General features: G+C 40.2%; 1 protein-coding gene across 1 annotated transcript in view; it reads left to right on the top strand.

The window, feature by feature from the left end:
* Kif26b (kinesin family member 26B) overlaps window positions 1–16,680 on the top strand; it is a 326,670-nt gene that overhangs the window by 9,639 nt on the left and 300,351 nt on the right. Inside the window, exon 2 of the mRNA XM_071619670.1 lies at window positions 8,091–8,624. Coding sequence (XP_071475771.1) covers window positions 8,091–8,624 — 534 coding nt within the window. The remainder of the gene's footprint in view (window positions 1–8,090; window positions 8,625–16,680) is intronic.

A 16,680-nucleotide genomic window follows, 5' to 3' on the forward strand; every position in this document is an offset into this window, starting at 1 on the left:
CCCTTTGCAATATTACTTTTAAAGGGGAACTAAGGAAGACTTTTTAGTTAGTCCTTCCAGTGAGAAGCATATTCTCAAATTCCATGAAAATGAATGACTCTTAAATTATTTCATGTTCAGCTAGAGGAAGGAGAAATTGTGCTTCATTTATGTACAATGTATCAAAATACATTCTACTGTCATGTATAACTAGTTAGAACAAATTAAAAAATAAAATAAAAAAGATCTAAAAATAACTTGTTTTGTCTCACAGTAGAGAAAGAACAAATTAAGTCTAAATCAAGTAGAAATTAAGTCCAAATCAAGTAGAAATTAATGGAATTGAAAGGAGGAAAACAATAGAGAAAAAATCATTGTAACCAAAAGTTGTTCTTTGAAAAAAATTAGTAAAATTCATAACATTTAAAAAAAAATAACTCCTGGTCACACAATTACTAAGTGATTGAACTGGCCCTTGAATCTCCCATCTTGTTAACCAAAAGTTTTCAAAAGAATCAACAGATACTACCCACACCATCTTTTCTTTAACTGGAAAAGGTGAGACCTCGATTTTTTTTTTTTAATATGTAGTTGTGATGAGAACAATCTCACTTATTCTTTTGAATAAGTTCACTAATTCATGAACTGTCCTTATGTTACCGCTGTTGACCTGTGACGAGTCCTTGCTTCCCCAATGTTGAAGAATAACACCAAAGAAGCACGCCGAGGCAAGGTCAGAGTGGAAAATTAGAAGTTTATTAAAGGACAGCAGAAAAGACTTCTCCTGGTGGAAGAAGGGGACCCAAGAGATGGAATCCGTGGAAGTGCGGTTGTCTCTCCATTTTATAGTTTTCGGTGATGGAATGTAGGTGGGAAGGTCTGAAGGGTTGGGACACAGGTGGGCCAAAGAAGTAATCTGGGCACTTCCCAGTCAGCATCTTTAAGTTTGCTGTTCATTAACATTTCTTTGGGATGGGCTATCTTCAGATCTGCTGGGGGCTGTTTCCTGGACTTCATTAACATTTCAAGAGAGTTGCTCAACTTTTTCGGGAATTCATTCTCAACATGGCCTCCATTTTAGATTTTCACTCGATATTAGACCCGATTTACCTAACTACACTGACTGCCTAATTTTAAATCTGGCTTCACTTAATTATATTGTTTTATTTAAAATTTTGTTTTGAAGTGAGGAATTAGTATCTCTTACATGCCACACTTGTGAATTATTCTAATTCTTACAACAGCTCTATGGTTTAGGTAATATTTTTCATTTATCGGTGGAAAGAACTGAAACTCAAGAGAAACTGTTCTAGTGTCCCCATGTCCACAGCGGGCAGGACAGAGCTGGTTTCTCTACCAAAGTCCATGAGTTTTCATCTTCCTCTTGTTTTGACAGAATTGCTTTGTTTTAGTTTATTTAGTATTTGTATTACTTACACCTGTTTTTATGGGCAATTTGGGAGGTTCAGGGCCATGGTGCTTGGCATTGGCTTAATCTTGGCGATGGTCTTCTTGATGGCAGAGTCCCGAGGTGGCACCTGGTATGACATGGCCAGAGACAGGAGTGCGAGAGTGCTTGTCTGTCTGCCTGGTGCAGGAAGGTTTTATCATCTGTAACACATTTTCAAATGTTGCAGTAAGCAGCCCTGTTAATTGTGCTCCCACCTGCCTTTGGTGCGCCCAGCTGTCTCTCATGCGGATACAATCATTCAATTCAAACTGCACATACCATTTTTAATAGGACCACGTCTCTCTGCAGTAATCCAGAGCAGAATCGCTTAGGTTGGGCACAGTCACTACATCTCAGGTTAATTTAGTTTCTTATGTAGAACAACTTTGGTCTGACATTTAACATTTCTCCCTTTGGTGTGGATATTTTTTTTTCTTTTGTCTTTCTGAGCTTTATTTATGCCTTTACATTATTTTCTCGGCACACACTAGGATCCATGTCTGTGTGCACACTAATGTGTGATCGTCATTACTGGGTGAAGTGCCTCAGAATAGGCTGGTAACAATGAATACAAGCTTTGGGTTCAGATGTTGCAGGCAGGCTGGAAGGAAGTTTCTATTTAAGTTTTACGTTAATGAAGTAGGCGTGTGGACCATAGCTTTCTATGACAACTGCCTAACTTTGGAGCATGATCCAGGCTAGCATCCTCACCTTCAGCTCACACATTGTGTTTAGTGAGAATGCAGACTGCTTGAGGGTGGTAACTTTCCCACAAAGAACAATGGTGTGTCATTACTTTGCAAATGGTCTAATTTGTTCCCTGGCTCCTCTCTGAGGCAGTCATATGTCTTGTTTGTGGTCTAGGAATTCCAGGAACAACAGGAATAAAGGATACAAATGTTTAGGAATGTTTAGCCCACTGTTAATTCCTACCAGTAGAATTAGCATGGTAAGTGGGTGAGAAAGACCCTGGGTGATCTCGACCCTTTGCATCTCCTTATCCCATTAAGCACAAGTGGAAAGTGAGATGGAAAAGTCAGGGTGCTAATAAGCACCAGAAAACAGAATCTCTCTCAAGAAGAAGTAATATCCACTGGCTGTCATTTGGGAGTATCCTTGGATTTTTAGATCCTTAAAATGTCCTCTCTGACAATGGTTAATTAGGATCTGGCCAATTGTCTCAATCTTTCTTCTGAAATTACTGAGGGAGGCAGATATCCTTTCTTCAGAGACATTTAAGTCCAAATATTTGAATGTTTAACTAGGAATTAGAATAGTGATGTTCTTGGTTCAGATCCACCAAAGAAGGTTTGCTTCCTATTGATTTGCAAAGTTTCAACTTTGCAGTTTCCTTTCAAAAGAGGTGGTCATTAATACCAACACCTGCCTTGGGGAATAGAACTGCTATGAATTGCATTGAGGTTCTTGAGGAAGAAAGGACACTCACGGGGAATGTGACAAGGGCGGGCAGGGGGCGGGGATGCAAACCCGGGCTGTGGCGGGATTCTAAGGAGTGTGAAGATAAATTCCATTGATCTTTTGGGAAGCCTCCAGCTGTGGGAAACAAAACATTGTATTCTCAGGGCACTATCTTCCATTCCCAGCCTCCTGGGCCAGCATTTAGGGAGGAAAAAAAGTTTAAGGAACAAAGTAAAAAGAAACGGGCCTTTGAAGAACAGCTTAAATCTTGTTGAGCTTGTCACAAGAGGCCTCTAGAATAATAAACTAGAAGCAAACATCAACAGGAATTTGTACAACACACACTGGATGCTGACTCCAGCTGTTGCCTTCATCACAGACCCAGAGGCTTTGGAGGAACACACTCAAAGTACTCTTTTGGCTAAAATAATGCGGAAAATCAACCCCGTCCTCAATAGTGGCTCAGTAATGGCTTTAGCATTTATTGCTAAGCAACCTGTCCCTCAGAGGATGAAATGGAACAGAAAGCAACAAGAATTGGCAAATAGCTTTGTTCGCCTGGGCAGTAGTTCTGGTTGTCTTGCTTGAGTTCCACAGATGCCATAGCCCTCTTAACCAGTCCCTCCTCATGCATTGAAAGCTGATTGCCAAATCCTGGAAAATAAGCACCATACCTGCTTGCTGGGGAGTCAAACTTGCAGAACCCAGAGTATAGTACTGGTCTGGAATTTTCCTTTCTCTTTGTCTTGTTTCTGATGAGCTGTACTGAAGGCTAAAACATTTAAAAAAAATTCCTTTGTATTGAAATGTTACTTTCTTGGGAACTCAGGAAAAAGATTAATAGATTAATGGAGGCTAGAGAGTCTATTCTAATAGTTGAAGGAGGAATCAGGGAAAGGAGGAAACCACATGAGGCTTTTTAGGCAGGTATAACAGTTATGGTTGGAAACCTGTTTTAGTCTAACATTTCAAAAGAGTTCATTTCATGATAATTGTATAATAAGTGGCTGTGTCAGTCAACTTTCTGTCACTGATAACAAATACCTGAGATAATATCAACTTGTAATGAGAAAAGGTTTATTTTGGCTCAAGGTTTGTGGATCAGGCAGGGATAGAGGGAAAATTTCAAGTCACCAGGATATGGGTGGCTGTTGAAGCCACGGGCTTGGATATAATTGGTGGGGAAATGAAGTCTGCCAGAAGATGGGAGTCAATTTAGAAAATGAGTCACTAGACTATGAGAGATGTGACAGGAGACCCCATTTTCCTAAAATACTCTGTACAGGAGATAGTGGGATCAGAAAAACATCTTATGGAATTTTCCTTGCTCTCATGAATTAGACATATTTAGGTGTCTGAACATTAACTTCATTTATCCCTAACCTTCCTTCTGAAGAACTTTATCAGTTTCCTGAATGTCTTTTAAAATTCCATTCATGAGAGATGGGGCAAAAATGATTTTGTACATTTTCCTGAAAGATGAGAATATTTTGAATGCAGACCCCCTAAACTTAAAAAGTTAAGATGAGAATGTTTCCCAAGTTCCAGGAGCCAATTTTCATATGGGCCTTAAAAATAGGGGTTCAGCTTGTGGGTGGTTCATCACTGCTTCATCTATTTCCTAACATCATAAAATGGACCAGAACTAGACAGTATAAATGTTTGAGGCCCATTAGCAAGGTAGCCTGCCAAACTGGATGCTTACTTCTCTTGGTCCAGGTTTCTTTTGGTGTCAGCTAACCAGGGATGCTTCCTTAGCTCATCTCCTGGGCCACTGTCGTCCTTTTTGGGTCCATATCAGGAAAGCACTGTTCATGTGTATCATTCATGACTCTCAATGCTTTTCTTTCTCTTTTTTCCTTGTATATTACTGCTTTTCCTTGAAGCAGTCTCCTGTTTATTTCAGCACTTACAGAAAGCTTTGTCTGTTGATCACTCCTCTTTGAAGTTTTGAGTTGCACTAAAATATTTATAATGTGTGGACAAGCACTTGAAAGGCATTTTAGTTTTCATAAAATGTCTCTCTTGACTTAATGAAGACTTTTGATGATAGGAACTAACATAGGGTTTCAGATTGAGGGTTGCTTAGCTTAGGGATCACCTCTTTTGACATCAACCAGCAATTATAAACTTATTAAATAATCAATCTCAGCTTTCCTCCACAATGAGACCACACTGGACTCCTTCTTGTCTGTCTGTGGCCACCATATTGATAATAGGCTCAACTGGAGTACTCATGGATAGTTTTGTTGAGTTTCACAGGTCTGGCTTTGGTTAGCACATGTGTGAGTGGAGGAGAGCCCTGGGGAACTGGAGTTCTTGTTAACATCTTGTGAACCAAGGGGGAACATTGAGCTCCATGATGTGTCTTTGGATTGGTAATGGGAGTTGCTATAGACTAGACTAGAGGTGACAGCAAAGGGATGTGGCATTGGGATAGTCCAGGAAGCCTTCTTGGTCAATCTGATGGTAAACTCACAGAGGACAGGAATTGCTTCTATGTATTCTCAGATTCCCAGTCTGGTGAGGTATCTGGCAAGTTGAAGCCAATATACCTATTTGTTCAATGTTGCAAGTTGAGCTACAAATAGTAATAGGTTCAATAAAGATAGACCTGCTGCAAGGGAAAGTAGTAAAAAACAAGAAGAGAAGAGAAAAGGAATTCTCAGAACTAAGGATGGCTTTTGCAGTTTCTGTAGAGTGGATGTGTCTCCATGTTAAAATGAAATCCAGAATCTAAGGCTAAGCATTTAACATCTGAAATAAACTGTGATGTGTGGATATAACTTATAGCTTCGTTTTACTGTAGCATTTCTTTCATATGATTGGGTTAACAAAAATATTCTAAATAAGAAATTAATTTGAAGCTTCTTGAAACCAAATAGTTTGGTGACTTGAAAGCGTATATCATCAGTTATGGATTGCATTTAAATACCATTCTCCTGTTTCTCATTATCTTTTTTTAATATTTATTTTTTAGTTGTAGTTGGACACAATACCTTTATTTAATTATTTATTTTTATGTGGTGCTGAGGATTGAACCCAGGGCCTCGCAGGTGCTAGGCGAGTGCTCTGCCGCTGAACCGCAACCCCAGTCCCGTCATATTATCTTAAATTATACAGTAGAATGTGGGAAGACATAAGTGAACTATGCAACAACCAAAAGATAAAATGCCATATGGTCATTACAAATAACATTTTCAAATAACATTTATTGATAACGAAAATTCTCATCATGTAATGTTATGTGAAAAAGCAAGAAAATATATCTTGGCACATATGGAAACCCAAATAAATTCTTTTTGAATAAATGAATATTTCCTATAAAACCTTATATCTCTGTGCAAAAATTATGAGTGTATTAATGGATATGTCTCTTTGGCTCTTGAAGTAAAAAAATCTTGGATTAGTGATGAAGAAAGTATGGGTATAATCCAAATTTTTGGAGTTGAGGTGACAGTTTGTTCTAGAATGATTCCTTAGAAGCTCTTTTAGATCCCCCATGCACTAAGTTGGGCTTAGAGACTGTCTGGACAAAGCAGCTGTCATTGAGAAGGATGTCACCAGACAAGCCTCATATGGTTTGCATCTCTTTGTCAACTGAGACTTGATCAACCTTGACCTCCCATTGTTTCCCATCATTTTATATGACTGTCTTGAGTTTCTACCTCCTGAGCCACTCCTTGCTGTGGCTGTGTAAAGAGGCCTCTTGATTTATTAATCAATTAATCAGTGCATGCTGGGGAGCTGTTCAAGGTAGTTAAACAAGGAAAACAAAATGCAGGAACCCATAATCAAGATAGATCGTAATTAAGAAGGACCCTCCCACCAATGATCTTCCTGTCCACTCTGGATGCCCCACACCACCACTCTCACCCATAGCTCAATACACCCGATTCATCCCTGATGAATTTTCTGCTCCATAAAAATTAACAGCAAATTTCAGAGGAGCAGATTTTCTTCTAATGTCCTAAAGGAAAATAACACTTGAGATGAGCCTCATCAATTATTTCTAACAACTGTTGAATCTCAAAAGTTCAAGCAGCCTATTCAACCTAAAACTTACCATAATGACTTTGTCCACATAGGCAGGTACTATTCTCTATTGGATTCTATATGACTCCTATTGGAGTCATTGAGCTGGAAGGACATTACCAACAAGGATAGGCTGTGACCTTTGTAATAGATTAGAGTATCAGTGAGATTAAGTAATTTGTCCAAGGTCACACCAAACTCCAAGGTCACAAGTAGCAGAACTATTCCAATGCCCAATTAACATTCCTAGTGTTGTTTTTGGTGTGTTTCTGTTTTCCTGTAAAGGTTAAAGCAAAGTAAACTAGAGACATAATCCTCATTAAATCCATTTTCTGATTTCTTTTAGGTATTATTAAGTGTGGTCTCTGAACTAAAGATTTTTTATTTTCATATTGGTCTTGTTATATCGTTCAGGTTGGTCTCAAACTTCTGGGCTCAAGTGATCCTTCTGCCTCAGCCTCCTGGGGAGCTAGGGCTAAAGTGTGCACTACTGTGCAGCTCTAAGATTTTTGAAGAGTGGTTTTAGATGAATTTTGTGGGGAAAGAATCTTGGACTATTGTAATGGTCAGGAAATCATATACATGGATATAGACAGAGGGTGAATGAGAAATACTAGTTAATCTTCAGAGGTTTGCTGTGCTACTGGGGCAACTGACCTCTGGTTAAGAATCTGCTTTGGTCTGGTTTCCTTCCAATGACATTTAGCATATGGTGCTGATGAAATCAAGATTTTCTAACAGAATCTCTGTTTGTGGTCCCAAGTAGCACTTTCATCCATTACCAACTTTCTAGGGATAATAGGAACCATGGATTCACAATGTAAGTGTCCAGAATGTCTACATTCACCCTCCTCCACCATCCTATCTAGACAGACAATAATGTCTTCTGTTGAACACCTAAGGAGGGTCCAGGTTGGCTATTATTCTTTAGTGGACATAAGGTGAATCTGAAATGTTCCTATTGACTGGCCTGTAAGAATACTTAAAAATTATGTTTAAAACATATTTTGTTTTGTAATGCCTTTGAAGTTTTCGCTACAAAATTCTTACATTTGTGTAATGTATTTGTCAACTGTAGACTCTTCTGCCCATCTGGTGGATAGATGCCAATCAAATTCTTTGTGTACAACTAGACTTTGACTCATCAACCAAGACATCTGAATTGATGTTACAGACTCTCCTTTTTCTCTGTTCATGTGTTCTCCAGGATCCTGCTTTCTCAGCTGTGATTCATGACAAGCTCCAGGTCCCCAATACCATCCGGAAGGCATGGAATGACCGAGACAACCGCTGTGACATTTGTGCCACACACCTGAACCAGCTGAAGCAGGAGGCCATCCAGATGGTGCTGACTTTGGAGCAGGCAGCTGGCAGTGAGCACTATGATGCCTCACCTGGATCACCACCACCGCTCTCCAATGCCTCCACTCTGGTGGGGTCACGGCATGGGGGTGGGCTCCAGCAGCCCAGGGATTGGGCCTTTGTGCCTGCCCCATATGCCACCTCCAACTATACAGGCCTTGTCAACAAGCACAGCAGCAAGCCCAATAGCCTTGGGGTCAGCAATGGGGCAGAAAAGAAGAGTGGATCCCCCACCCATCAGGCCAAGGTCAGCCTCCAGATGGCCACAAGTCCCAGCAATGGGAACATCCTTAACTCGGTGGCCATTCAGGCTCATCAATACCTGGATGGCACCTGGTCCCTTTCAAGAACCAATGGAGTCACCCTGTACCCTTACCAGGTAAGTTTCTCTATGAGCAAGGACAAGCAGGGTTGGATAGAGTCAAGGTAGAGAATTGGGCAGCTCTTCCTTTATCTACCCTTCTGCTTTTGGGAGCTCCACTGCTCAGAGCCTGATGCTTTCATGTGACCCCCCACAGTGTTCTGATCCAACCAGGCCTGCCTGTGTTGAGAGTGTATCCTCTAAACCTTCTACTCTTACCCTCTCTCTGCTCATTCAGTGTCTCCTTCCTAAGAGATCTTATTGGTCCACGTAGTGCTAAGGGCTTCCTAGTAATCAGGTTTACTATAAGGAACAGTGACTCAGAGTATAGGACCTAGAGATATTTGGACTGGAGTCCAAGGTCATACTTACCAGCAGTATGACCTTGCATAAAGGGTTTGTCCTAATTCAGGCTCAGATCTCTCATGAGTGAATAGAACAGTAGTAAGAATTAAATAAGGTTACATATGTAAGACATATGGTTCAATATCTGGCATATGGTAAGAGATTGTCATTGTGCTATTAACAAAGATTTTAGAAATTAAGACAAGGGGTGAGATTTTTGAGTCAAAGAATATGGTAGGTCCCTAAAATCAAGATTTTAAAGCGACCTGTGGAAAGAGCTGGACATCATTAAGAATTAACTATATGAAGGACTCTACTTCCATTATCTACATCTTCTAAATGAGGTGTAGAGTCCCTTCCTAATCTCTCTACTTTTTTTTAATATTTATTTTTTAGTTGTAGTTGGACACAACACCTTTATTTCACTTGTTTATTTTTGTATGTGATGCTGAGGATTGAACCCAAGGCAGACTGTAACCCTTTTCTATCTGCAACTCATCTTAAATTTTGTTGAGATTTAATTATCAAAGGTGTTTTCCCCCTTCTTTTCTCTTAGTTATATTATCACAAACCTCCTCATTTCCCTATAAGATTATGAGAACAGATCTTAAATCTGCCAGAGAATTTTAAAAGATTGTGCTGATTTTTTTTTGGGGGGGTGGGTTTTCTCTCGGGTGAAAGTTGGGATAAATTCATGTGCTCTGTGTTCACTCTAACCACTGTGTGGGAAGCAACCAGAGTGGTGACAGTTTCTGGTATGGAGAGGTGGCCATGGTCATGGGGTAGAATAGTCCAGGGAGGCAACTGGCATCATAGGTGATCCTACAAATCTCAGGTAATTTCTCACTTTCCCCATCATCTTGGGTGTTGGGTGAGTAGCCTGCCACTGATACAGGGACTCAGTTTTCTTCTGTCAAATATGTCACTACCTTCTGGGAGCCTCAAAGTCCAGATCTTCAGTAAGATCTGGAAACAAGGAAAGAAAATGTGGAGGATCTCCTGGGGATTTGGGGGGCCCAGCCTGGCCTTGGTAGGGCTATATCTTGCTTCCATCCATATTCCAATGGCAAGAATCCAGTATCCTGGCCCCACTTTCTTGCAGAGGAAGCTGTGAAAGTCAATCTGCCCACGTGCCCAAGAGAGAAATAAACAAGTTGAGTGTACATATAACACAGTTTTTTTACAGTGGGCCAAGGTACATGGAAACAAAATGAATCAGATGTGGCTGATAAAATTCACAGTGATTTCAAGAGTATTTGAGAGGGGTTTAGATTGTGTTTTTTGATATCTTGAAAGAAATGTGAAGCACTGATTATTTTTTCTAAGAAGTCCGCATTCTTGGATTGCCAAACTTTTTTTATTTACTTGGTACCTTGTAGTTTCAAAAATAGAATACACGCATCATTTTATTTAGCCCTAGAGCAGGCCTGTGATGTAGGCAGAGAAGATGTTAGGTCTTCTTTTCACAGATGGGGGTTAAGATGCTAAGAGAAACTGAATGACCTGTGAAACCAGCACCAGTCCTTGCCTCACAGGGGGTTTCTCCACCCCATCTGCTTCCAGCTTTTCTAGCTTACCCCTGAGATATCTCCTGTCAACCTCTTTTCCAGATAGGAATCATTTCACACCAAAATAAATAAACAAACAAAAAACTCCTTTTTTGACTTTTAGGGTTGGAACTGTCACTTGATTTTGGATGGAATTTTCTGGGTAATTTATATAAATACAATAAAGAAGCAATGATATCTGGAGGCGGCTTTATGATGTAATTTTGAAAAAAACTGGGGGAATGTGTTAACCAGATTTCCATCACTAAAACAGATACCTGAGATGATCAACTTCAAAGAGAAAAGGTTTGTTTTGGATCACAGTTTTGGGGATTTCAGTGCATGATTGGTTGGCCCTGTTGCTCTTGGGCCTGTGGTGAGGCAGCACATCATGATGGATGCATGTGGTAGAGCAAAACTGCTCACCTCATTGTTAGGAAACAGAAGAGAGTGAGGAAGGGGCCAGAGTTCAGCAACCTTCCTCAAGGACACATCCCCAGGAACCTAAAGACCTCTCATTAGGCAACACCTCTTAAAGGTTCAACCTCTCCAAAGAGTGCCACCCTGGGGACCAAAGCTTCAACACATGGGCTTTTGGGGGACATTCAAGATCCCAACTACAGTAGGCAGGAACAGAATATGACTTCCTTTTTTATTGAGGAGTGGTGTGGAATTTTTTTTATTTAAAATATTCTAAATAGTATATTTTAAAATTATACATGTAACACATATTTTTTGTCAAATAAAATTTAAACTATATGAAGTGTTTAGACAGACTTTAAAACTCAATGTCATCCAGATGTTATAATTGGGTACATTTCTTCCCAATGTTTTATGTAGTCACATTTGTAAAATTATGAATAGGCTCCATTCTATGAACTGCTTTTCACCTAATAGATGGGGTGCATTTTCCCTTGCCATCATGTATATTTACCAAAACATGATATTTATTGTTAGCATAATATTACCTACTCTCTGAATGTATTATATTTACATGACCAAGTATTGATTATGAGAGTGCAGGTTTTTGCTAGAATAAATGAAATGCTCAGGTGAACATTCTTCCACCCTGGTCACATTTCAGCACATCCCTCAGTTGTGCTCATGTTACACAACTCACATTTCACCTTCTATACCCCACAGCCCTTGAGCATGTATAAAGGGCTCCTCAGAAGACATAGCTGCTACACTGGTGCTAATGATGCTAATGAACAAGGATGGAAGAACTTGGAATTGGTGCTTTTGTTGAAAATATTCAAAGTATGGTAAAGATTTGTAGGAAGGGGGACATCCTGAAGATATTGCTTAAAAGGAAGATTAGGATTACTGGTGCATTTATTTTATTTTTGCAATAGTTCTATTTCTCTTCTTCCCCTATCTCAAAGGAAAGAGAATATCTTGAATAAGAGCAAGTATTTATTAAACCCTAGTCAATTACCATGCACTGTGCTGGATGTTGGGTGGGGCTACTACCCTGGCCTAGAAACCCAGGTTCCTGGCCTGTGTTCCTCATAGTGAAGGAGAAGGCAGTTGTACTGCTCATTATGGGGCAGGTAGGTGAATGCAAAGGTAGAGAGATGCATGGCCTCTGACAGAATGTAGAAGGAATTGGGGCAAAGGTGGCTAGTATGGCTTAAAGCTAGACATAAAGATGACTCATACAAGCTACCAACTTGAGATGGTCCCAGATAAATTTTACTGTCTTTTTCCCATTCCAGTATGGACCAATACTTGCATTTCCCCTGGGTAATATTCAGAGGGACCAGAGGAAATCTCTCTGGGATAAAGAGATTTGGGACCTGGCTATGAGTTAGTGTCCCCTATGTTGTGACCATGTCATCCTGATGCCCTGGGGGAGGGACCCAGGGTCTGGCCAGACTGAGTGTCTCCTGTTGTGGACATCTCCCTGCAGTAAATAATCTGCAGTTCACAGTCTAGTCAGCTCATCAGAGATGGTTGACTGCTCTGAAAGCTGACCTCATTTTTCCTGCTCATCCATACTCCCACTTCCCTCCCCATAGAACACATTACTGCTGGGTTAGTGCCAGAGCTGTTCAAGGGGGAGAGAAACCTCTAGACTTTGTCACTACTGAGGGTGTTGTTCTGCACCCATGGAACCTGAGCCTGTAGAAGTGAGAGAAAAGAGGCTTGTCCTTCTGCCACTTAGGTATAGTGAGGATGAAACAGGGAGCCTGGTGAAATCTTCAGATGGATAACAAAAGGGTCCCACAAATCCCTCAAGCCCCCTGTTATCACACCCCTGTGCAATAATCTCCAAAGTTTTCCATAGGAAGACCATCTCTCTTTCTTGCATGTTTATAAAGTGCCTCCAGAAACAGGAAGCTATAAGATCTCAGAAAAAGAGTAATTGAAGCACTGAGATCACATCAAAAATATTGAACAAACCACAATGATAATTTCTCATTAAATATCCTAGCAAATTTATTTTATAGGAAAGGATAAGATGGATCCTGCCAAGAAAAGAATTTCTTCTATTAACTTGCAGACATTTAGCACAATCATGCATGCAGAAATCAGAAAATGCTCTCCAACTCATGACATGTCTAGATTAGTTCCTCGTAATCATCTATAGATTTATTACCTCTTTTTGAATGGTGGTAGCTTTAGTCCAATTTACACTCATTATAATAAATAGCTACAGAAAAGACTGTACACGTAACACTCAAAATCTTAGGTTGTCGGTGATAGAATCCACTTTTGTAAGATGGTAACTGGATTTTCCATCAAGATGAGAGGTTTGGAGACAGTCCTATCTGGTTCAAGTCCCTGGCTCCACTAACTGATGAATTGCAGATTAGTAGCTTAACATCTCAGGTGATTTTAAGTAAACTCACAAGGTGATTTTAAATAACAATTAAGAAAAAAAAGTGTGAAAATATTTTATGAACTGTAAAGCAGGAATGACAATGTAAATGACTTATTTCAGTCCCCTCATTTACCAGAGGAAAACCCTGAGGCTGAGAGATTTGAAATTTCTTTGATTCCGAATTTCCTAAACTAGTTTGATGTCTTTTGCTAATGATAAACTCATGGAGGATAGGAATCCACTTTATGCCCAGGTCCTTCACAGCAGCTAACATGTGTAAATGTGTCTGCTCACTAGAGAAAAGTCCAATTTCCCACGACTAGCTCTAGATTAAGGGAAAATTTACAGACCACAAAACCTATCTAGATCCCAAGATTTTTTGATGGAAACAATCAGTTATTTGATTCCAAGCTAATCTTTAACCTGAAGTATCTTTTTTTTTTAATATTTATTTTTTAGTTGTAGTTGGACACAATACCTTTTATTTATTTTTACGTGGTGCTGAGGATTGAACCCAGGACCTCACATGTGCCAGGTGAGCACTCTACCACTGAGCCACAAACCCAGCCCAACCTGAAGTATCTTAATGATACTATTAAATCATTGGATGCAATGAAAAGAATCTGGGTGGTGTTGAGATGTTACACTCAATACAGGGCATTTACAAGCATAGAAGAAGTTTATAAAATTTTGATTAAATACAATTGGTCAAGAAAATTCAAACGGGAGGTATAATCTCAGTAATAGATCTTATGCTCAGCATGTGCAAAGCCCTGGATTCACTCTTCATTATCCCTCTACTGTACCACCACCTCATATAGTGAAAATTCAAGATAGTGTTAGGTTGACATAATAAATAAATCTATAATGCAGCGATGGTATTCAGTGTGCATTCCTTGAATTAAAGGAAAATGTCTTCAATAAACATTATCCTGCTGTCTTAAAAAGTATCCTTTGGAATCAATATTAGACATAATGCTAGACTGAACTCTGGCTGAAGTCACTGTGGGATTGTCTCCATCTTTAGATATGTTTGTCTGTTAAGCACTGTCATTACCAGCATTTACAGAAGGTTGAGAAAGCAACACCAACCTTGAACTGACTCTAGGTTTGCTAAAGAACCTCTGCAGTGCTCAAAACTTGCTCTTCAAAGATTAGAACTACCGGAAGGACTTAGAACCCCTGAGGGTGGAAGATGAGACCCTGTAAAGCCTACCAGGTGCTGTTGTACTAAGAGGCTTTTTGTTCATGCTGGATCCATGGAAATCGGAAAGCACATCTAGTATGGCTGATGTCTGAGGGTTGAGGCATATACATGCCCCTCCTGGCTGGTCACTTTTTGAGAAGGCACAGAGATGGGTATTTGTACCATGTCAGTGGTGGAGGATTTCCATTCATACTCTTTGCAACTCTCCAGGGCTCACTTCCCCCCTGAAATACATGACCAGTCCTGGTTCAGTTGCTGCTACGTCTGCCTAACCACAGCAATAGCATAAGATATTCCAATTAGATAAATTATGGCACTGAAAAGATTTTGAAGACCAGATATTTTGAAGATTTTGATTACTCCTGTTTTTAGATGGCCAAAGGGGTGTTGGCTTGTTTGTTCTTTTTGATAAACCATGAACATAGGAAAAGGAATCAGTTTATATATTTGGTCACAGATAGAGCGTTTCTCAAAAGAGTTCAGGGTGAAATTCCAAAAAGGTAGTCACTACTTGTGAAATGGGCAGGGCTGTGGTATGAAGGGAACACCCAGAAAATCTCAAAAATGTTCTAATCTGGTCATTTACTTGGTGTGAGAGGCTGAATAAGGCTACACTTCCAAGATATCCACGTCCTAATCACATTCTGTGAGTGTGTTACCTTACGTAGTAGAAGAGAATTTTCAGATATAATGAAGGATCTTGAGACACGGGAAACATCTGGGACTATCCAGGTGGGTCCAGTGTATTCCTAAGAGAGAGGCAGGAGGATCAGAGCCAGGCATGGGAGAGGAGAGGAGCTGCTGTGCTGTTGACTTCCACGATGGAGGACGGGGCCACAAACCAGAGAGTAAAGGCAATTCCTAGAAGCTGGAAAAGACAAGGAATCAGATTGTCCCCTAGATCCTCTAGAGGGAATCAGCTCTGCAGATTCCCTGTAGACTTCTGACCTCCAGAAGAACTTCAGGAGAATACATTTGTGATAACTTGCTTCAGCTGTCCTAGGAGACGACTAGAAAATATGCGGTAATTGAAAATCTTGGGAAGGAGAAGTGAGATGAGGTGTACAGATGGAGGAGTTGCCACAGAAACCTGCAGGATGGCTAAGAACATGGGCTTTTCATCCCGTACAATAAACTCCATCGTCCCGTGGATGGCCAGTACATTAGCAAGGCAGATTATTTCATTTGGATGCCTCCATAGAATGAGAGGTTACTCATACTGCACCATTGGTTTTCAATTGTCTCAGATTTCCCTATTGTTACAGAATCAGAATAACAAGCACACCACAGCCACTCTCCATTGGTAGCTAGTAATTACCATTATGTAAGTCTCTCATAGTGTTGAAACTGCAGAAATCATTCCAAGCCCAGGGGACGGAGACTGAACTGAACTATGTGTAGAAGGAAGCTCGTCTTCTCCATAGGCCCTTTTGACCCCATAGAATGGGGTTTCACAGAACTGTCCCATTAATCATCCTTACCTCTCTTGGTCTCTTGAGGATCAAATGTATTTGAAAGAATTTTGAAAATTGTAGAGCAGAATGCAAGTGTTGGTTGGTATCAACTTTTACTTTTAGTAGGCAGGAGATATCCTTTGGATATTTTAGAGCAGGATGATGGGAAGATTTCCTCCATTGAAAGCAGGGGTTCTCAATTTTGGCTGCACACTAGAATCAGTTGGGAGATTAAGAAAAAAAAATTTAAAAAACCACCCAGTTCCCAAGGTATACCTCAGATCAATGAAATGAGAATATCCCAGGTCTTGTTTTGAACTGTGAGGGCCAAGAACCACAGCTTTAAATAACAGTTTATCTGATACTGGAATAATAAGGGCCTAATAAGTACAGGGAAAGGAACAATGAATATATGTAGATAGATAGTGTGTCAGCCAGCTTTCTGTCACTGTGACAGGATACCTGAGGTAATCAACTTATAAGGGGGAAGGGTTTATTTTGGCTTATGGCTTCAGAGATTTCAGTTCACGTTCACTTGTCCCTTTGCCTTTGGACTTATAACAAGGCATCACAATATGGCAGGAGTGCTTGGTGGAGCAAACTGCTTACCTCAGGGGGGGGCAGGAAAGCAGAGAAGAGGAAGGGGCAGGGTCCTATAGTCCCCTTTAAGGTCATGCTCCCAGGGTTTCAACTT

The sequence above is a fragment of the Marmota flaviventris genome, chromosome 12, assembly GCF_047511675.1.
Source record: "Marmota flaviventris isolate mMarFla1 chromosome 12, mMarFla1.hap1, whole genome shotgun sequence".
Taxonomy (NCBI): Eukaryota; Metazoa; Chordata; class Mammalia; order Rodentia; family Sciuridae; genus Marmota; species Marmota flaviventris.